Here is a 23595-nt window from a genome sequence, read left to right on the forward strand (position 1 = left end):
GCCTAACTGTCATATGCTATTATTTCAACGGTTTTAAACAATAATTCCACAAATATTTTCCAATTAGTTTGGAGTCTATTTGATTCGGAGTAGATCACCACGAATTTGGCCTGAATGCGTGTTTATGAAATAGTACTTGTCTGAACTTTGTCATAGTAGGCTTCTCTTCCCCTACAAGATGATTCTCGAGTTCGAGCACGATGATTAGAAGGTCGCGAGCTGTCGTGTGTATATTATTTCAAAACACAACGCAATCACCCTCAGTGTATGGATTTCCCGCGGAAGCCGTAGCCTAACCACCTCAAAAGAACTACACCACGTCCACAAGCTACGAGAGATATTATCCGACCAACCGTGTGGATATCCACTTTAGAAACCCCGAAAGTTTCCTACAAACTCTAAGGAAGCCTCTAGGGCACGGTACGAAGTAGGCTTAGCAATAAGCGTTTTGTATCTCGCGTAATCTGAGTTACGGTCGATGGAGTCTTCAGATACTCGGTAAGCCGGAGGGAACTCTAGAAACCCCCGGAAAAACGGTGGGCACCGTGTCATCTGTCCCTTGTTCCAAATTAGTCCCTCGAGGCGCACTAGAAGTCGGGCAGATATTCATAAATAGATGACACACCGGGGAGTGCACGCATGTGTGTGTACGCAGCGCCTAAGAGCTGAAGTAATTTAATAGCACAACGCACAACGCGGTACGAGGGAGCGAGGGAGATAACAAGTAGTACTGCATGGCGTTTCGTTGACCCCTCAGTTTGATCCACATTACGAATGCGAGACGCCACCGAGGCCAAATAGTGTGCGCAATCTCTGGTGGAAGATATGGCACGGCGCGGCACTCTTAGATGGCCCTGTTTCGACACCAGAACACACGTCTGTAATAATAATAATTCCTGTCCCCGGGTTGGGTCTCACTCAAACGATCGCGGGACATTAAGGAACCAACCCATCTCGCCGCCAATCAGAAGATCTAAGATCTAGTCTAGGACGCGCTCGAGCGGCGTTGAGCAATTTACGCGATACACAAACACACCACACACTCCAATGATTTGTGGCATCACACCTTTTTTTTTCTTCGTTTCTCTCTCTTGCCATTTGTCTTTGACGGTGAGCTTTATTCAAACCCCAATTTAATTACCATACGAATTTGATCTCCAACTTGCGCACGGTCGCAGCCGAGGTACTCCTCGTGGTGGACGCTTGTTCCACCGGTTTGGATTCTGCGCCATCCTCGTTGTTGCTGCGGGAACCGTCTGCGTCCAGAGTGTTGAGCTGCTGAAGCGATTGAAAGTCACCGGATCTGGCACGTCGTTTGAGCCTCCGTCGACGCCTCACCACGGCCGCCATCGTATTGTCGGTGTTCCGCTTGACGGCGGCGGTGGACACCTCGTCCAACCGGGACGTCGATCGTGCCCAATATTGCGACCCAGTGCCATCGCCACTTCCGGTTTCGATCGTGGCCACCGATCGTACGGTTCCATCGAGGGGATGTCGTTGGGAGGTCACCGTTGGGGGTGTCGGTGGATGGAGGGAAGGCAGTCGGGAGTACTGCTGCGAGAGGAAGGCAACGACCGGGGAGGTGGGCACATTTTCCCGACACTTGCAGCAGCAGGAGCACACGCAGTCGCACGAAAAACTCTCCTCATTCCCATCGCTCACGTCATCGCTGCCCGAAACCGGCTCCCCGGCCGTGTCCCCCCCGATCCCACTGTCCCCTCCGGAGAGTGACACCTCGCCATCGGCTAGCAGTCCGGTTGACTCCTCGTCGTTCGGAGCCATTGTTGCCGCTTGCCAATCGGTGACGCAGGGGACTTAAATTGTTTCCGTTGCTCGCTGGATGATGACTTTCGATTTCGAACCGGACGCATTGTTCCAACCGGGGGTGAAAAATGGCACTTGGCTTGGCTGCGTGAGAGAGTTTCACCGGGGGAACGCCACCACAACACCGCACAACATTGGGTCCGCACTGATTTCACGGAGGAGGAGAGTTTCTGATAGTAACAATTCACAACACTCTAACACGGAAGCGGAGGGCGTGCGACACTGTCGAGAGACACACGGTTAATGATGGCTCGTGGGCGACACCGAACTTGCCTGAACCCCGCGACGAGGCAAGAGACAACAACACAGACACTCTAACTCCAGACCAATGGCGGACGGCAATGCGTCCCGCATATACGACACACAAGACACCACGCCACTTCTTTTACATACGGGTGTCGATGTAAACTGATTCCGATCGAGATAGCGTACTTTGGAGGGTGCGCTTCCTCGCTCGCGAGAGGTTGATTTAGGACTTAGGACTAGGTCCTAAGCACAAGAATCCCTACGCACGCGGTGGAAGTTGTTTCCGGTGAACTGCGAGCGTTAGGTTGAGGACTTCGCTTCCGGAGAACCCGCGATCGAATGTCGACAAGATCCAGACTGCAGGAACTCCACGTTCTCTACACCCGGTTCGCCATTCAATCTGTGTCACCCTGCACCTAGGCACGTCGGCGTGACGTCGCGCGACCCAAACTCGGAGACTGTTTCCTTTTTGTTTTGATCACGTTCAGATCACTGGGAAATGGGAACAGGTAAGTCTACCACGGCAACCTGTCCATCCGGAATCCGTCCGCAGTGTCCGAATTAGGGTAGGCCCTCTTCTGACTGAAAGCAGCAGGTTGCTCTTGGAGGGCTAGCCTTTGGCTTGGAACTGGAAGTAAACCCTTCGACGGGTCGAATGTCCGACTCAGAGATTCCGCGTTTATCGCGTTCGAGGCAAACACAAATTGCACACGCGATCGATAAGCGGACGGTTTGGAATTTTCTGGCAGGCGCTACTATCTCACTCAGGTGTGATAAGGAGGCCTGAACCTGAACCACAACACTCCTCAACACAGTTGGTTTACTTTGGTGAGTCACAATGGCGTTGTTTTTTCGGTATCTTTTTTATCGATTCGCAAGTGTTTTTCTTTATCGTACCGAGAGAAGCGGCGAATATATCCACAACTCGTGGCATTGAAAAACAAACACACGATGGAAGGAACGTGGACGCAGGTTCCTGATAGCACTTAGGTACTGGTGGAATTCCGCGTGACCAAGGAATGGGAAGAGGTTTTAGGGCTTTATCGAAAGCTCACGTTGGTTGAGGTTCGGTTGATAAGATACACACAGTTGGTTGGTGTGCGAATACTAGCAAAGTCGTCGGGTGGCAAACCTTTAACAACAGAGGATGGACAAGTATGAAGACTGGTTTTGTTATCTCCCTGAGAGTAAACAGATTTCCCAACATCACTTGAGGATTATCTTACGCGATAGGGTAATAAGACTGTTTGCGTACCGTTCCGTCCCCTTTTCTAATGTAAGTATGCGTATGACCTATTAAGAGATCATCTAATCTCGCTTCTATGCAAACATATATTTACATAATAATGCCCTTTCCCTTTCCTTTGGTAACCAGCCGCAGCTTGTGTCGCTTTCTGACTGTTCGGAATATAAAACGTTCTCACAACCAATGGAATACATCATCATCAACCACCGTTTGTTTCAACACACGTACACGACACGGGGCGGGAGCTCGCAGAATCTCCCATCAGTTGAACACCGAATGCAATCATATAAAGCCATATAAAATTCGCATTCAGAGCAATTTCCCAGGCCTTCGGGTGTCGTCACTGATGGTTGACTCATTCGATCGAGCCGAATGAAACGGTGTATGGTGTACGTGTTTGTTGGAAGGTGTAATAACCAGTCTCAATTCCATTGGCACACTGTAGCCGAGAGCTGCTGCTGTGGTTTATGGTTTGGTTGGCAAGAATTCGCACCAGAATCCAGGCCGACCGGCCGACCCGAGCTGGAGGAGGCTGAGGGCGTAAATTAAATCAAATCAGCGTCATTTTAATTGCACTTTTAATTATGTTCTCATCATGAGATGATGCCCCTCCACAGAAGCACGTCCATAGAACCAGTTCATCTGATATTCTTTGCATGAGAATTCCAGCTACTTGAAGTTGGAAGCAAGTGACGTTACGAAACGGGGAATCTTTCTGGGTTTTTTTTCTTAACCAATATAAATCATAACGTCGCGTTCTTCTCCCTCCAAAAGAGACTGCAACACATCCGACAACAAGTGCGGTTGTTGTTTTATCATCCAAGGAAAAACATCGTTAACTGCGCCGAAATGAAATCAGATCGCCAAATGCAGCTGTTGTCCGTACGTGTTTTTTTTTTCTATCGGATGCGAGATGGTTTTTTCCTCATCGAACCGTTTGGTTGGTTTCATTCTTCGACATAAAAATTCGGAACGTCTTCCTCCTTCCACCGGAGTGTATGTTTACAGACCGGACGGACATTGCCTTCACGCTGTGGTTGCCTTTTTGGGCAACGTTCCGATCTTTTTTCCCCCTCTCTACTCTTCTACTTGTACGAAGACGTACGATTTCACAAACGAAACAAATTGTTTGTTTATCATCCCACCATCGGCCGGATTTTGGGAAGATTTTCCCCATTTTCTATCGCCCGATACATCTCCCGGAACATTTGTGGTCTTTTTAAACCGGCTGACGAAGCTGCGCTTTCCATCATCGCGACCGTTCGCGCCTCTTTTTACTCCAATTTTGTTTTCCTTTCGTTTCCCTTCTTTTATGGCCGATCGAAACACTCGCATCACTTCACACCACAGGCACGTCGTCGCGTATCCTTCTTCCCGTGGAAGATTTCCGTTTCCGCTGTTTTTTTTTTGCTTGCCTGCCGTGTATGTTCTGTTCCCTTTCAAATTTCACTTCCGTTTTTCGTGTGTCTTTTACTCTCGTTTCGATCCGCTTTTCTCAGCGCAGTGGTTCAATGAAGGAACAAAGGATAAATATCGGATCGGACGTTTGTGCAACCGGATGTAGTAAAACTGCTCTAAAAAGGACAGGTTTTGGTTGGTTCCTCTCTCTCGTTTGGTCTTCAACAGGGGGTTCGAGGTACAAAAGAAAACGAAATGCCGACGAACCACAAGAAGAAGGGAAGAATTCGCCACTGTTTGGCACGTTTTCGACCTTCAAATGATTTATTTTAATAAAGAAAGAGGGACTCTCTTCTTCGACCCTCGGGTTTATGAGATTTTGGTTTCACAAATTTAACACATTTTTAAAACCCAAGTGAACACGGTTTATAGAACACCTTGACACCGTTATAAAGCACACACTGTTGGATGCATTTTCGATAAGAAACGTGTTTAAGGCAACAACACGGGGCCACCTCGGGAGCCACCTCGATTAATGCCCGCCAATCAAGGTGTACCCGCTCGCGGAATTGAACTGGACCGTGACCGTGCGTGCGTGAATATGTGGGTAGCCTGAGGGGGGAAGCTATGGACGCGCACACGTCGGAACGCCGGAATGCAACGAACTGAACAACAACTCCGGGGTACAACATGCACCCTCGCTCATGCCGGGGATCGCTGATCGGACCGGAAGATATGCGGGCTTCCGTTAGCGCACACACACACGCACACACACATACACGAGTACACAACGGGACCGATTCGCGAATACTGAGCCGAGCCCAAAAAACAAACCGTCCGTCCGTCCGTTGGCGAGTGACGATACAGTGAACGTTCGGACCGTTCGACAAGAACTGAAGCGCAACCGCGAACTACTAAGTTGGCCGCGCGCATCTCACATCACCACCCTCCCTCCTCTCCCCCTCCCTCCTACCGTTCGGTCACACGTACACACGTACGTGTGTGTGTTTGAGGGTGGGTGAGTTGTTTTTTTTGGGGTGGTGGTGTCTATCTACTACCAGAGGGTAAGGAAGGTAGGTGTACTAATAGCTACACCCCGCGTCGAGTGAAAAGATTCGATGGTAATAATTGTGGCGGTAAAGAAGATGCACCAAACCTTGCGCTCATACACATAGGCGCACCGTTTTTCCCTTCCTCTTTAGCTTTCCCTTCATCGTCCGACTGAAGTGTAAGTAAGTGAGAAATCCTAATGTTTGTCTTAAGCCCCCACACCCTACGCTTCTACCAACACGCGTTTTGTTCCAGCTCATAAATCGTTTTAGGGAATGGTATTCAGATTTTCCTACTCCTACCTACATTGCAGCCTCGCTTCCAGATTTATTTATTGGATCATAATTTCGGAAGGGTTTTATTTTGTTATTGTCGATCAATTCTCACGCTTTTGGGCTCGCGTTCTTAAGAGTTCATTAGAACACAATCACGGGGAGGGAAAAGGGAACGTTTATTCTCATCATTCTCAAACCTCTTGCTGTATAAACAAAACCCGTGTGGATGGAGGGTTTTCGAACGAAGTGGTTGAAGGTATGCGTGCCCGAAAGGGGTCGGAAGATCACTCAATAAAAATGAGTACGCCGTCCCGGTGCAGTGTTCACCGAGAGTGAATGCGGCCAACAAGATGGATGGTGCGTTAGAAACGTTCATCCGTTGATGATGGCATTAGATTTTCTCATCTTCTCTCACCTGGCAAGGACATCTTGCGAGTAGATGCATTCACAAAGCCATTAGAAGTGGAATGTCGTCGCAATGGAAGGGAAAACTCATCCCCAAGGGAATGTTGATTTAAATTGAAAACTAACCACACACACACACATTTGTGGCAATCCTTCCTACAGCACGGTGGACACATCCAGGGGCACACACACGTCCGTGCGGGTTGATTGAAGGCTGACCTCCGATGAACAAAAGCGAATGACAGGTGAGGAAAAATTATGCTTCCATAAATATGAGAGTGCACCACCCTTAGGAAGTGACAGGAGTTAATTAAATAGGAAAACAAAGCAGCCCGGAAAAGGTGATGGACGGCAGCAAATAGTTTCTTTCACTACCAAAATTGGATGTTGCGGGTGAGAGAGAGTGAGACACAACTAATTCCCGAACAACAAATTAACACACATGGTGTCCGTTGTTAAAGCTATCGAAAAGCGGGTTTATTTAAATTTTCCAAAGCCCGGGTGTCAAACTGAGGGCCAATAAAACGGAACCAATACTGTTTCCGTGTGGGTTGGCGATCGATCTTTTTAGAAAGGAAGTCGGCGACATTTTTGGCGTCATGCATATGAAAAAATGGTTGCTTTGATGAAGAGCCAGGAATATGCAAACACCCACATCCCCCCATCGGAACGACACTTTCTTCACATCTTCACCGTGTGTGGGAACCGAAAATAGAATGAGGGAAGAAAAGGGGGAAGAAAACAAACCTGCCTCCAACCCTAATGGATGTTAATTTCTTCCAATAAAAACTCACGGTGAAAGAGCGCAACAGCGACGAAAAAACGAACGATTCTGAAACGCCACCACTGTGAGACATTATTGACTCTTGACTTTGTTTCAGTCACAGACCGGTAGTGTCTTGTGTTTCGTGCCGCCATATTTTTTTCCTTGCGGCATTTTCTTTCTCCCGATGGGAGGGGACAAAGATACACCAGCATGGAAAAGGCGAGGGGGAAAACACGGGCGGGTCTAAATTTGTCGCATTTTATGACCTCCAGAAAAAATGAAGTTCACTGCTTTCGCCCTCCTCCGACACTGCCACAGCTGTTTACAGCCTTCTCACCGTGCGAGGTGTCGAAGGAGATTCACGCGAGAAAAGAGGAGAAAAACAGCTCCGTCGTTGGCGCGGCGCCATGTGCGACCTTCACACTGTCGCCTCCGGTGGGCAACAACCCCCCCGCCACCCGGGAGGGGTGCGTTACTTGGAATTTTCTCCTCGCACAAACACACACCATGTGTCGTGACATTCGCGCGCAGGAAGTGGGGGTTGTTAAAGTGCGATTAATTTTTCATGACTTCTTCTCTAATGAATCGAATTTCATTAGTTGCCACTTTAATATACGACCTCCGTTTTACAGCACGGGTTGTTACGGCGACGTCGACAGGATACACTTTCCACAATGTGTTTGTAAGTGTATGTGTGTGTGTGTGTGGAAAAGTTTCTCCTCATTGTTCATCCTCACAGCATACTGCGTTCTTACGGAATGGGGATTTTCAATTTTCGACGACCTTCCACACCATAATGGCGGACCATAAAAGAAAATGAATGTCATTCGCTGGTGCTGCTACTATCTTCCACTCTCCAGGACGATTTATGTGCGGCAATATATCGACGGTCTCGGTGTGCGAACTCTAGAGCCCGTTGTCCGTTGATAGAAGGTTGGTCTGACACACAAATCATTCGGACACCGAAGGGTTGCTCACTCAGAAGGTGTTGACAGTGGAGAGGCACGTGACCTCCCCCGAGTTGGGAACCTTGGTCATCCATCTTTGTCAAAATTGGCACACTGAATTCGGTCATCTGTCACAACTCGTCCCATTTCCTAACATCGCCCTAGAGAACGAATGACCCCCCCCTCAGATACTCTTTCTTTTTCTCAAGAACTCGGAACTAACGCAAGAATAACAAACGTCGGCCTTGAAGATGCTCGGCGGTGTTAATTGTGCCAATATTGCTCCAGACTACCTACACATGACCTGCTGAGATAGAGACCTCAGTACCGCCACTTAGTCCCGCTCTAAGCCAACACACACAACCAACTTCTGCTGGACGTTAAGTTTACTTTAGATAGAGCTACACTTAATTACCTTTAATCGGCTGACGTCGGTGGGGGGTTTGTGCATGACTTCTTCTTGCTCCGTTGACTCGACGTCTCGTTTGGTCGTCGTTTGGTAAGGTAATTGGAACAACGCTGTCGAGTGGTTGTCTGAGGCGGCAACGCGAAAACAACGCAATTGGACAACAAAACCGTATATGTGCAACACTTTTAATTGCTTCACTTCGAGGAGATCACCACCTTTCGTGTGGCCGATGTTAAGAGCTGATATTCCTGTTTCGACATCGTTTTGCACTCATCACGTTAAACAGAGGATACAAACAAACAAGTGTCCCACTCTAGAGCTCTAGAACCCTCGCGACACTGATAGCCACGTAGGCATCAAACGGTTTTGTTGTAAAAAAACATTCCACTGTCGGGAGAAATCGAAGGTTGTGCTGAAAAGAGATTCGATTCGACACACACTGGACAGCAAAAATCTGGAGCAGCCACCACTCGCGAATAATCTGAACTCCGTGAAGGACGCCGCCACCGACCGGCACCACGGCTACAGAGATTGTGAGCTGGTGTACCCAGCAGCTTCCTCCTACCGGTCGGTTAAAGGCCGACCATCGGACCAGCGTTTAGCACCTTCACCACGGACTCGAGGACTCGGGCCTCCGTTGTGTCCCGGTGATGGTGATGGCGATGCCGACGGGCAGAGATTTTGTGAACACACTCTGTTCGGTGTGTTCTGGCCGAGATACGCAAACAGACACACACACACACACTCGGAGATTGGTCTCCGAACCGGCGAGTTCGCGTGTGTTATCACAGCCATGTTGTGTTCCGCAGATTGGAGTGGCGTGTTGAACACATTCGTTAGAATATGTGCTATTGAACAACGACGCCCCAAAACCCCGCGTTCGGTCCTCTGCCACTAATAGGAATCCCTCACTTATCTCCGGCGGACACTTCGGGTTTGATGTTGTTGCTAACAAAAATCATTCAACCCGAAGCGCCGAAGTGGCCACACATTTTGCGTACGTGGTACTCAAACGAGTTGGGTGCCGAAAAGAGATAGTGTTGTAAAAAACAGATTCACGGGTCTCCGTGAACACGGGGTTTTTTTTGTTGTTGTTGTTGTTGTGGCCACTGTGTGCTTCTCCGTATTTTGATGGAGGAAAAACAAAAACATTTCATTATCACCAGAGCAGCACTTGTGTTTACTCACACTGGCTGACGACAGCGTGCTGGTTGGTTGGTGGTGACGCCTCGCGAGGGTTGTCAGGTTGGTTCGTCGTGCAGATTGTGCTGGAACGAACTGGAACGCCTACGGTGACGTCGCCAGTCTGACACCAATAAAGGGCGGGCAGCCATCAAACGACCAAACATCGGTGTCACTTAGGTTTCCCTTAAGTTCCCCGAATGAGGATCACACTCACTGGACAAAAACACTCCTCCTCATCCTCCTCGGGACAGCCAGCAGTGCATGAGAAGTTTAATTAAAGCAAGCCCACGGAACATGGCGACAGCCACTACTTCCGGCGGAGAATGCCAAACACCCGAGTTGCCCTACCACTCCGGCAGATGTCGCTCTACGCGCGGGAGAGTGTTGAATGAATGTCCTCTTTCTAGTTGTCCGGAAAACAATAGAACAAAGCGTTTACCTACGGATTGAGGTAGGAACCAATGGTGTCCGCAATGCATTGTCTGTCATTTTGGGCCGTATCTGTTGTGTGGGGTTGTGTTTTGTGCGAGGTCGTTGCCTCCCGACGTTGACAACGATTTCGCAAAAGTGTCGTCTGTCACTCCCGGAGCCTGGGTGATAAATTACAGCCCGCTGCGAGCGCTGAGAAGAGAACACTCCCCTCTCCTAAGGCCCGAGAGACGGTGTAATTAGTATCCATTGTTGCATTGGGCGCCACCGACGAGACACTTTCGATTGTGTTAGTGTGGGGTGGAAAAAAAAGGAAAGTAAATGCAGGAAGTCAGACCAACCGGGACAATGTTTGATCGCCTTTTGAGGCGCCATTTCCTCTGAAAGCTAAAGCGTGTAATTCACAAAAGATAACGATCGCATCGAAGGAAGGTTCCCATAGCTAACACTTTAGTGAACCACCATTCCAAATCTGATAGCTTTTTGTCACGTCTATGTAGGGAAGGCAGAAGGCCGTACCGTGTCTATAGCTCCAGGCGCCACGATGGCCATGCGATTACGTAACACTTTTGGCAACGTACTTCGATGACATTTCCGCTCTTCGAGGATGCTCAATCGACCGGAACCGGAGGCAAACACACATTCCCGAACCTTTTACATAACACCTCAGAGCACGTAACGTTGGATTCTATCGATTAGCGGCGTCGTGTTATGACATAATCCAACATAAGTTGAGCAATTTTGGCAACCACTATAAACGCCCTCGTTGAAGAACGCACTAAAAGGCGAAAGCTCGCACCTTTTACCTGGGTGTTTAATTTAATAAAGTCGTCGTGGTGTGTGGACGCCAATCAACCGGTCAGATCTTAATCGGCCGGGGCATCCAAACAAGAGAATGAGTAGCTAGTGAGAGGGAACACGTTCGAGCGCTTCGTGGTTTCGAGCTCATTAACAGTTGCTTTTATCTTAATTTACCCTCCTAATGAGTCCCGTTGATCCCGCAGTGTGTTGGTTGGTTGGTGTTGGGGGGTACTTACGCATTTTGCACACGTGTCCGCTTCAGCACATCGCCATTGCTGCGGATGGAGCCCTTCTTGTGCAGCGTCGGTGTCGCGATGTTCTGGTGCGAGCCGTGATGGTGGTAGCCGTTGTTGCCGGTGCCGCCGGTGGCCGAGTGCAGATGGTAGGTGAGCTGCTGCGGCGACACGTAGTGCTGCTGGTGTGCTGATGCGGAAAGCTGCTGCTGCTGGTGCGGGTGCTGGGGCTGCTGGTGCACGTACACGTAGCTGGCGGCGGACGAGCCGCCGCTGCCACCGACCGAGCCGCACAAGCCATTGTTGCCACTGGCGCTGGCAACACTGCCACCGCTCGGATGGTGATGGTGTGTGGAGTAGATCTGCGCCGGGCGATCGATTTTTTGTGGGAAACTACTCGAGAACCCATCATCATGCACGGTGGGAGGGGATGTGATCGCGTCCAGTGACAGAAGAAAACAAAACGCGGGACCAAACACACAACATGAAAACGAAAAATAAAAACGTAAAAAAGAGAGATAAAAAGAGATAAAAAGAGAGAGAGAAAAAGGTGATTAAAATGGTGGAACCACAAGACGAAAAGGTGAACATGAAAAATGGCAAACTGGGAAATGATGGTGTGTAAGCAAAGGAGGACGAAAATCGGGCAGATGTTTTGTTTTGCACACGGGAGAAGAAAAAGGGCAAAATCGGGAATAGGGATCCTTTCCCATCGGTCCAATCTTGCCAGAGGTACTTCCTTCGGGAAGGGATAGGATAGGACAGGTAATTCAAATATCTGCAGTGGCAAAAGAAACGAGCGCAAGGGAAATGGGATCCGAAAAGCAGTCCATGAAGGAACAAATGCAATGTAATTAAATCAGACTTTCATGACGATGTGCCGTATCTGTCCCCGGGGAGGGAACCGTGAGGATACCACCAGGTTGTTGGCAACAGAACGGACACCGTCAGCAAATGAAGTGGAAAAAGGACATCTGGACAATGGAAGTGTAAGAAAAGGTGAAGGAAAACGGTTCGGAAGGATTTTTGCTGAAAGCATACTCTCCGAAGAAGGCGAATTGATTTTGCCATTTAGCAGAAAGGAAAGCGTAAAAGGAAAGCAATCTTCGCCCCTCGGAGGGATTGTGAAAGACTGGGGATGATTTTTGAGTTGCGTGACTGCTTTATAAGTGACAATGCGAACATAATGCGGACGAAGCATGCAAACCGTGACGCCTGATAGGGATAGGTTGGTTTTCGCTAGGCGACAGACGGACGCAAACGCTCAAAGGAACGTCTCGAGACAAGGAATATAAATGTATGGAGAACGAGTTTTTCACTCTAAGCGTTTGCATCGTTAGAAGGACAAGGACATGACAAGAAAAAGGGGACTGGCGTGGGGGAAAAACACACAATCTATGGAGAGAATGGCTACGATTATAATATTTATTCTAAATTGGAAAACAGTGTAACACGTTGTAATACTAGATAATCCTTGAGCGCGTCGGAAAATAGCGTCTGGAAAAAGCAAAAGCAAGCAAAATCAAGAAATCAGCTGTGTATTGCAAATAAATGTTCTCCTAAAGCGAGCATCATGTATGACGAGAGTTTTGTTCGGAAATGGAAAGGATTGATATTTTCCCTGTTTCGGAACAAACCTCAAACCGAACAGCTTTCGGAAGGGTTCGAAAGGAATCTCATGAATGTTATTTGAACGCGCGTGGAAAAACATTTCATAAGTGTCAAAACAAAACTAAGATAAGTCGCCCTTCCGAAACACTTTGCCTCACGTGGGACATATAACGTGTGTTCACACCTCGAACCGTTTCTGTCGGAAAATGGGAGAAAAGCTGGAGCGCAATGAGGCAAAGTTTGCGGTAAGTTTTCCCAGAAGATGGGCCTGCCTAAGGAAAGTTTTCCGCTTCGCAAGGCTCTCGTTTTCTTCGCCGTCTTCAATCGAAACTATTTCCACACGGACACACTCATGCATCCAAACGAATGTTTGCGCACTTATCGAAGGAAAAGCAATGGTACTTCTTGTTCGTATGGTTTTCAACTCCCGGTGCGTATTGGTGTCGGCTCACACTACATTTTGTCTAGCGATTTTGCAGTTGGAAAAAGCAGTTGGAAAACTTTCCTCCACCGGACGGGGATAAATCTTTGACCATTCTTTCTCTCCGAGAGGTTTTTCCTTCCTTTTTTCGTCGGATTCAAGCAGCTTCTATTTCAGCACGTTCCCTTAGCGAAAGGGCCGGTTGGTTGATCGTTGTCTGCAGTGTTGAGAAAAACTTAATCTTTGCCTCCGATGGATGGCCATCTTTCCGGCGTGCCCTTTTCTGCGCCTCGTCCCCTTAGGGGGAGAGAGTTGGGTGGGGTGGAAAAAGTTGGTTAAATGAAATTTTCTTCACACTTCCGGAGATGGGTGTTCTGCGGGGGTGGAAAAGCTCGTTTGGAATGACGCACGTAGGGATTTTCGCCGATCGATAGTCGAGCCATTTTTCGCCGGGAAGTTGAAGTAGAAGCAATCTTTCACCCAACGTTGACGTTCAGTGGAAAGAGTCGAACTCGAGTCGAGTGTTGGTAGCACGGATCGGAGGAACCCGATATTAATCCAGGCAGACTCCAGAGGCTACTCTCGACGCCACGCGCCATACGCGCGACGAAACGAATCCTTCCAGGAAAAACCAACCTCGTATAGGAAAAGATGGACAGCGGAAGGCAAAGAAGATGAATCTCAGCTGCTGTGGTGGTGGTATGTGGCTGCCTTTCTTTTATTCAGATGGACTACCTGCTGCGCCGTTGCCCTCCGAGTCTCGCCGTTGACCATATGCCACACGAGGTCAGAGGATGGGACTGTAAATATCAGGGAACAGAAGCAGCTGCACCACACCACAGGCGGTTATTGCACGAGACAGCCGCCGGGAAAACCGAGGAAGCAAGACGCGATCCTCGCCTCGCCAGACTGCTCACAGACATTTGAGATGGACGTCGTCTGCCGCTTCCCCGAAAACTCCGCTTCGCGTCGTCGCGTCAAAATTAAGTGGAAACTAAGCGAGTTTTTCCTTCACGCTCGCCGGTCGCACATTTGTTTACGTTCCCTAAACCGTTCCAGATAGAGACTGTTCCAACGTTCCCTTCCGAGTGCAATGTTCCGTCTCAAAAAAATGGGACCACGATGGGATGAGCAACAGCGGGCGCATTCATCTCCGGTTCGGGTCGTTTTTCTTCGTTCTTCAAGACGCCACACGCCTCGCTGCACTTTAGGGCGGGCGCACAGACGGTTGGGCAAGAAAAGCGCCCAAAAAGAGGCTAATGAAAACACTAAACACATGTTCTGATGTGTTATAAAATGCCCTTGCGCCTCACAAGAATCACTTCCCTCGGCTGCTTCCCCCACACCATGCAATGCAATTAAGGGCATAATCGGGAGGAAAATGCACCGTGTGGTAGGGACTCCTAAAAATAGCTCCTTATGCCAAAGTCCATACCGAAAACTAGGTAATGATGCAAGCATTTTATACAAACACATTCCATAAAAGGGAGCTGGTTCCGAAGGTTCAAAAGAAGAAATTTCAATCCGATCCAAGCGAGGGAAATGCACCCCGGGGTGTGTTTTTCCTTTTGATTCCGAGAGAGATAACCATCATCATCAAAAGTTCAAAGTAGAACTAAATATGGATTTACTGGGTGGCGTCTCAATTGAGACGAAACCCCGTCGAGGGAGAGTAACAATCCCATATTTCCAGTTGATCAACCAAGCTTGAATTAATAAATAATTTTCCCTTTCGCTGCCGCCGCTTTTTTCCTCTTCGCCGGGTGGAAAACGAAGAAGTGTATCATGTTTCAGGCTCGCCGAGGAAGACATATGTGAAAAGAAAAAATTTATGCAATGAGGTTCTTTAGCTGATGTTCACAAACGGTTGAAAGAAGCGATGAAAAATGTTTCCACCCGCTGGTTAAGAAATCATCAGGTCATCGACTCGGTGGAAACCCGCACCAGGTGCAAGAGCGTCATGAGTTGAACGTTTTAAAAATACACTCAAGCCGAAGGAAAGAACCAGCAGTATATCCAATTTAACACAATCTGGAGGATTTTTGGTGCGATAATTCATTTGGTCAGTTTGCAAAAATGCAGTCAAACGGAAATTAAACCAACACAACCACAACACACCGTGGAAAAACCCTTTTTCCCCCCACGGGATGGAAAACAGGGCGACCACTCGCTAATGCTTTTACATTGCCATTTTACGAGCGTTTTGCGCGTTCATGCCGTAGCCCTCGTTAGTTATGGAAGGAGGACTGGCTCCCGGTTCCAACTGTCTGGGCGTTATGTCGGCGATGCCTCCACACATTCGACGTTCACAAACGCTGGCGCGACGGAAAAGCCAGTCATAATTTTACCAGCGTTCTTTTTTTTCGTCCCTCATCGGTTGCTTTACGCCCCTAGCGCGTCATAGTGAATGATTTCGTTTTTCCCTTTTCCGAGAGCTTTGTTGCAGTCTGGACATTCGACGTTCGGGGACATTACACGCGCCATAAGGGTGTAGTCAAGGGGGCGTATTTTATGGGACAAACGCGCGTGTTTCGAGTGGTCAAGTCCTTGCTGCGTCTGTGTTTCAGAGCTCGGATGGTGATAGAGAGTCGTGGACACCCACCAGACGTCACGAGACGTTCATCATGAGACAACAATACTTTTTTCCTATCAGCAGACTAAAGGTCAGCTTGTTTTTTCAACATTGTAGTTACATTTCCGAAACCCAATCCTCCTACTGGACGCCCTCTCTATGTTTGCCGAAAATCATGTCCCCATTACATCGTGTCACCAAAGGCGTCCCCTTGTCACAAATGTCACCTTTTTATACACCGCGGAGGCACTCCCTATCCTTCGTCCCGACTCACTGTCGTTGGCAGGCTTTCTTGGAATGTTTCCTAGGGTTTTTAGTCCCCCTTTCCAAGGGCCAGGAATTGCATAACAGAATGGAGGAATTTACATGCCAAGGGGTAGAGAGCGCAGAAATTGAAACGGAAATAACGATGCGGCGGAGGGAACGAGCGAATTTCTAGGGGCCCCGAAAATCCGTTTCCGGTACTCCGGAAAATGATGGACGCACACACACACACAAACACCACGGGAGAAAACATACTCCGCTTCGGGCGGATCGCTTATTAGCGTGACTGGGCAGATTTACTTTTGGACAATCCCGAGAACGAACGTTTCCTTGGTGAAGCATTTCAGGTGAAACTAGGTGAAGCGAGGAGGGGTGGGATGAAAATTATGAAAATTGAGTTTCCCTAGATAGGGTGATCATGTTGCCCGCAGGCAGGAGAATCCCAAATGGTATAAGAACCCGACGGGGGCAAAGGTGGAAAAAGGGAAACTACATTTATTTGCCCCGAAGCGCACGAGTTATTGTTTCCCATAAAGTTTTTTTTTCTTCTGTGTGTGTATATTCAGTTTTCCACTCTCATACGTTGTGCGCACGTTGAAAGTTTGTTTTAAAATATGTTAATACGCACGAGTTCAGTGAGGTCGGCCTTTTTTTTAATGCTCTTCATTTAATTCGACAGGAAAGGAGCGTCCCTTAAAGGACTTAAAAAAACCATCATAAACCCGTGAAGCTCTTCCACACGAACACGCGTGCCCTCATGAAGTGTTTTTAATCCAGCTGGGTTGTGCGTCGAACTGAAAAAAGGCGAGAAAATACGGCAAACCCTCTGCACCATATTCAGTCTCACGGTCCGTACTTTTACGTACTTTGGTGAAGAACTTTTTCATGGAAAGCTCTCAGGTGGAAAGCAGCTAATGCGAGCAATGGCCGTCCACGCAAGTGTAAAGTGTTAATGTGTGCCATTGGGTCGCTGAATTAAGGAACGAGGGGGGGCAAATTAACAGAATGAAGTCAACCATTAAATAAAAAACGCCAAGAACATTCTCTCGAGGGGACGGCAATATCGAAGAAAGAAGTATAAAATGCTGTAAAATAAATGTGGCGTGTAAAAAGAAATAAAAACAATAGCAAAAAAATAAAAGAAAACTACCTTCCACCGATAATGAATCCGGAGATACAAATGATCATGGTGCTGTTGGGTGAATTTTTAAACACACAAAACGTAAACAAAACACAAACACACACACGGAAAACAGAACAACTAAACCAAAGCACTGTTCGGAAGAATTGTCTAATTAACCTTCCATTGCGAATGAAGTCTGTTAATAGTGATTCTTTCCGCTCTATTGCTCTAAAACACACACTAACACGGGGTATACTTGGCAAAAACAAAGGTAATGTTGCTGAAGCTGTAAAAAATAACGTAATTAATAAACATAAGCACACGGTTGAGATACAAAACCAAAGTTCAAATGTTCTTTGCAGCAAAACAAAAATCGTAAAAGCAAATCTACGCAAAAACAAAACACACAATTACAAAGATTGCAACATAGTAAAAAAAAAAACATGAAACTAACATGAAAGCAAACACACACAAACGCTAAATATTGAAGTAACGTCACAAAATTAAAAAAAAACACACACACACGCAATATTTTTCATCCTTAAATGCGATAGTCACAGACACATTTGCAGCAGCAGCAACCGAACAAAAAAAGAGTCGCTTTTGGGGCAAAAGGATAACAAACAGTCGGCGTTTTGTGCAAATGGAGTCTTCGCATGTGCGCACACCTCTGGGGGTGTATTATGTGCGTACATCTATGCTACTGATGCTGCCCGTTATGCGGTTGTATGGGTGCGAGGAGTTGGGTGGCGAGGACGAACCTAATAGGCAAGTGTGCGTGTGTATGAGACTTTATACGGTTTTTCTTTTTTCGTCGCATGAAGGGAGGTTTTTAGCAAAACTAAATGAAAAGTACGAGGGGGAGATGAAAATCAATACTTTAGTATCTGAAATAGCAACATCTCCTCGGTGGTGGTGTTGGTGCCGATGCCGTTGGCGGCCGCTGCCCGTTGTTGACGGTTGTCTCGTGGGTACGCGATGATGCTGGCTGGTATGGGGAGGGGGTGGCGGACGGACTGACGCGCCTGCCTCCCACTCGATGCTTGGTGTGTGTTTGTGTGTGTAAGTGTTCGTTTGTGCGTGTGTTTGCTTTCGACGGCTAGTCCGTCCGTGTGTTATCAGTGCTTTCGCTTTCCACTTCACCGATTTATCTTCTCGCTCCCATCTCGTGTGGGTGTTTTCCTCCTGACCGGCGTGTGGTGTGACGGTATCCTTTTTAACACTCCCAGGGGGGGACAAAACTTCCCCTCGTCAACAGTGACGCACAGGAGCACACCAATAATTCCTTCGGACAAGGATAAGGCCGACGCCTCGCCTTATAGCCTTATGACGTTTGAATAAAAATGTTTTATTCTTTCCCAATGTTTATCACACAATACTTTTACTCCACTTGCCGTGTTTGAACTCTTCTTCTTCTATTGCGCTTATCACCACAACATTACACAACACTTTCCACTACGGAAGCTTTCCGGGGATGGCTTTCGGAGGATCGGACGAAAAGCTCTTTGTTTTATTCTACACACCGCCCCACATAACTCATTACTATTTTATGCAAATTAAACACGCCAACCTTCGGACTGCGAAAGTCAACCACTCTCACTCACTCTCACTCTATTTTTCTTTTACTCTCTTTAGCACCCGGTGATCGATAGCTTCTACTATTATTAGGAGACGCAAGGAAAAACCCGACAACAATCCCACGGTGCTCTAGAACTTATCGGGCAATTTAATCGTTACAATTTTCCCCCCGTTGCCACGCGACGTCCTTGCGATTCGCTTCACCGTCACTACTTAATACTACTACCACCTTGTGTACTACTCACGCACTGTGGGAGAAATGGAAGGTGGGATGGGGGCCTCCTTTCGCCTAAAACCCTTTCGGGGCACGAGAGGCACACTTTCCTTCCCCGCCCGGTTTTGCTTTGTTCGACCCAAAATTACGCGATTTACAAGAAAAGAGAAGAGGTTCTCGTGCGCCGATTGTCTTGACACGCGTCTTGACTTGCGTCCGTCCGAATTACAACTAACCCCGACCAAGAAGTTGAACGCAGCAGCAGCAGCAGCAGAAGTGCCTGTCTTCGCCAGCGAGAGAGGGAGAGAAAAAGACATGCTGCTCTCGACTCGAACTCGTCCAACCGAAGCAGGGAATAGAACGAACGGTTCGTGTCAATATGCCATCCCTTCGTTGGTGTGTGTGTTTTCCGTCCAAAAAGGATTTCTCCGCCTGTGTGTGTGTGCGTGAAAGGTAGGGTATCCTTTTCGGTCGGTTGGTCGCGTGGCTTGCTTGGAAAACCCCGTAGCGTACGCCAAGCCAAGGGAAAACATAACCGCACACAAACCGCCAACCGAACGAAGGACGAAACGACGGTTGGACAAAAAAAAAGGAAACATGTCGGGAGAGAGAGAACACGAAGGAAGAGAGAAAACTCCCGTCGAGGAGAGACCATGATGGAGGGTTTTTTTTTCTTGTACAAAACGACAGTTTTTCGAAAGGGATGTTTCAGAATCCAACACAGGAAAATGAACACACGGCGAACGGAGAAACAAAGGTAGAGCGAGGCAAAGATGGAGATGGTGAAAAGGTCGAAAAATGGCCAGTGGATGCGCGTCACAAACCATCTCCGTCTTCAACGTCGTCGGAAACGTGTGGAGTTGGAACGGGAGAGAGAAACGCTCCAGAACGAGTGGGAAAGAAAACAGATCAACAGGAGCGGCGGTGGCGGCACCCGGCATCAGGGGGGAAAAGTGACCCGGGGAGCACTGCACCAGACAAAGAAAATCGTCGCTGGAAAAGCGACTCACACACACACGCACGTCCCGACTATCCCCGACGGCGATGGGTAATCCATGGCAACGGCCAACGTCACGCTTGGGAAGGCGTACACGTGAAGTGTTTCGAATGTCGTCGACCAAATTTTCCTCCCCCCTAAGAGGTGAGATTTTACTCGACGTTGGAAAAATCGTAGATCCAGAATTCTTTTTCGTTGCCAAGAATCAACTCATTTCGAGTTTTAATTCCACATGAACGGGGGGGTTGTAACGCATTGGCGTTACATTTCCATCATCAATCCACTTCGCTGCACAATTATGTCACGAAAAGCAGTTGCCCTATAATTGCCTTAATGTGTGTGGCTTTCACAACCACAAAAAAAAGGGAAAAAACACGAAACGGGAAGCAAATACCGCTCGAGAACACTTTCTCCGAGCAGAACCACGGAACTGTACCAGTGTTTTTTTTCCGCGTGTTGCGTAACGCTCGCTGTCTGGAACGAACCAAAAGGAAGAAGAAAAAAAAACAAGCGGGAAATGTGTACCCATAAGGGCTCGACGAAACACTTGTTCGGAGGCATTAGGGAGGCATTTAGCGGGGTCTTAATGCATTGCAGCCCGGTTGGCGAGCGAGCGTAAGTGAAGTTACGCGATACGTCGAAAGCCGTCGTTTCTTTGCACTTTTCCGATGAGCTTCCACCAAGAAAAAAAAGAAACCCCGAGGGGTGGGTGGAGGGGACTTGGGTGGCTCTTAGTTGGATTAGTTCCGATGGTTATGACCCTGCCGGACGGATCATTACACTTGCAAATGAGTCTGTGTGTGCACGAGGTGATTGCCTCGTAATGGACGTAAGGATCACGTAGAAGAAAAATGGTTCCTCCCCCAAGCAAAAAAAACCGCTTTCCGGCGTTCCGTGGGGAGGGAGTTCGAGTGGTTCATAAAAATGGAACGCTAAATAAATGGCCGAGATATATCCCCCGCACACAGAATGCATTCAATTTCGAGATTAGCTATCCATCTACCGACCGCGACGTATGTCTCGTCTCGTTCTCAGCAGCTTAATTCCCAGCAACTGCATCGGCTCCCCCTATCTCCCTTAAGGTGCAGCAAGCGACCGCTTTTCGCGACCGACGATCGACCATAAAACATGTCAGAATCGGGCGCCTCACACATTCTTAGCAAAAAACCTTCCGAGGCAAGACTTTAATGCGCACAAATATAAAATCCGCAGACGACCGGGAGACGACGTTGGAGAAGCTGCAGAAAATTGGGAGACAAACCCCCCAGTGGCACAAAGGAGACGACTTACACCAGGACGAAGGAAATTTTCTATTTTCCACCGTCTGGAAGCCGGATTGTCTCTATGACAATGCTCGGGAGAATGCTGTCATGCGAAAAAGACTGCGAAAATGTAGTTCTTATTTAAAATGTAAAATAATACAACCCTTTCAGGAGTGGGTACGTGAGGGTCGGACGCCGAGGAGCCACATGGCCCATTGGGCGGGTAAATCTCGCTTGCAAGTGAATCGCAGACATTCAACCCCTTTAGCAGACCGCACTTTAGCGCTGCATCCACAGGTAAGGAAAACCGGAGCGGAGCTAAATGGGGATCGGCGAGAAGATGGTGTTCTGGCACTTTTCGTGCCCCAATTGGGTTCGTTGTAATTTTCCCATTTTACCCCACACTACATGAGAAGAGAGCGGGGTGTGGTGTTATTTAACAGTGGAAAATATCTTACACGTTTCAACTCAAACATGGAATCTTCGAGCGTTTCGGTGTGATGGCAAAAGGGGGAAACTAGGGCTACCTTTCCAAATAGAAATGAACTTCAACAAGAACAATTCCTATCAAACCTTTCCACAAGAGGATATTTTTACCCCGGATAGGTCTCTAAAAGTTAAAGACCTAACGTCCCTGCCAATTCGATGAAGCAAGTAATACCTAGACACATTAAGGATATTTCCTTGGCCTTCCGAAGCAGCACCTATTTTATTCTATGTCATAATCGTCTAAGAAACATGAGGGTTGCTTCGTAGAGCACCGTAACGACATGCTAGAATGGAGTTGGTATTCGGTAGGAAGAAAGTACACGACGTTAAGAATCCTAGCTAATAATAATAGCCAACAAAAGGGAAAGAAAATTGAATTGAAAGATGAAGTAAATTATGCGAAAATATAAACGACCTGTCGTGTGCAAAAGTCGGGAAGAAGGAAATGTGCCAGATATAACGCTCTCATCTTTTATTGAACCTCTTAATTCACTCTTCATACTATTTTCTCGCTATTAAACCCTATAATGATTGACAAAATGTTTCACAATATTGAGAAAAACTGAAATTGTTTCCGTTCTTTAAAACTCGTAAAACTAGTCTCTCAAGATTTCGAGTAAAATATTAATTACCCAAAGCGTTGCTTGCGTTGACGTAAATTGTAATGATTTTCCATTCGAAATACTCATTTCACCCTAACTCCTTTTCCCGCATCTGCAAACGATACGGTGTTATGCGAGCGAAAAGTCACGTTATCAATCGCGACCGAAAGGCAAAATAATATCAGTGTTTCTAAGGGAAAGCTTCCACCGAAGCGGCTTCAGATGGTAAACAGAGTAAAGAAAAGCGTAAAATCAATAAGAAAATCGTAACCTTTCGGCAACGACGAGTCGCGTAGTCGTAAAAGCAAACAGCGGGCCAAGAAAATCCTACAGCAGAGAGACATAGAACTTCGGTTGCCTGCCTGCCGTATTATTGATTCGATGAAGTGAAAATACATCAAGAAACCATTTGAGCGGGCGGGAAGTCAAAGACCTTTCTCGCCCCGGGGGTGGGCGGAAGGTGGCTGCTCCTTATGTTTGTCGCAAACATTCGCCCCCCCCTCGGCCGGGTTTTGGATCGACAACATCGCGTATCGACAAGCCTGCGTCAATAGAGGCTTTAATTTGTCGTTTTTCGATATGGAAAGTAATAAATAAGGGTGGCACTTCCGTTTGCCGTAGGGCGGCGTTAGGCTTCCTTCCGGGCAGAAACGGGGCGGATTTTTACGACTTGGAGCTGGATCGAAGACATCGGCCGGGGAAAAGCCACAAGCTGCCTGCTTTTTCATCAAAATCTGGTCCGATGTCGATTTGTTTCTTGTGGCGGATACCAATAGGAAGCCTTTCCTTTGCCAGGAGTACATCATCCTGTCTGAAAAACGGGTGGAAAAGGGAACCAAGAGTGTGCGTGGCAAGTACATCTGTTTGCTCAGCCTAAGAAGACACCTTCATTATGTGGAAAAGAAAACTTAACCCCTCGGCAGAAGACCGAAAACGTGCCCATCTTTCATATCTGAATTTCATCCCCCGCAAATGCGTCCCTTATAATAGAAAGCAACCACACTTTTGCTTTCAGGTTTCCTTTTTGGCAACAGGATTGAAGGGGGGAGCAAGTACCAAGAGAGAAGAGTCCGTTTCCATCCGCATTAAACGAACACCCCCAAAGGAGCGATAAGCGAAAGCAAGGAATGTTCCCAATCCCAAACCGGGGTCCGACATCAGTCAGGAATTGTTTTTATGGTTTAAAGTTATTTTTATGTAACAATCCGCCTGACTTCCTCCTTTCCGAGGCTTCCGAGTGTCGGGGTG

General features: G+C 47.7%; 1 protein-coding gene across 1 annotated transcript in view; it reads right to left on the minus strand.

The window, feature by feature from the left end:
• The window catches only part of LOC131284089 (uncharacterized), a 55170-nt gene that overhangs the window by 6884 nt on the left and 24691 nt on the right, over positions 1-23595 (minus strand). Inside the window, exon 2 of the mRNA XM_058312945.1 lies at positions 11218-11607. Coding sequence (XP_058168928.1) covers positions 11218-11607 — 390 coding nt within the window. The remainder of the gene's footprint in view (positions 1-11217; positions 11608-23595) is intronic.

This window comes from Anopheles ziemanni, chromosome 3 (assembly GCF_943734765.1).
Source record: "Anopheles ziemanni chromosome 3, idAnoZiCoDA_A2_x.2, whole genome shotgun sequence".
Lineage (NCBI taxonomy): Eukaryota > Metazoa > Arthropoda > Insecta > Diptera > Culicidae > Anopheles > Anopheles ziemanni.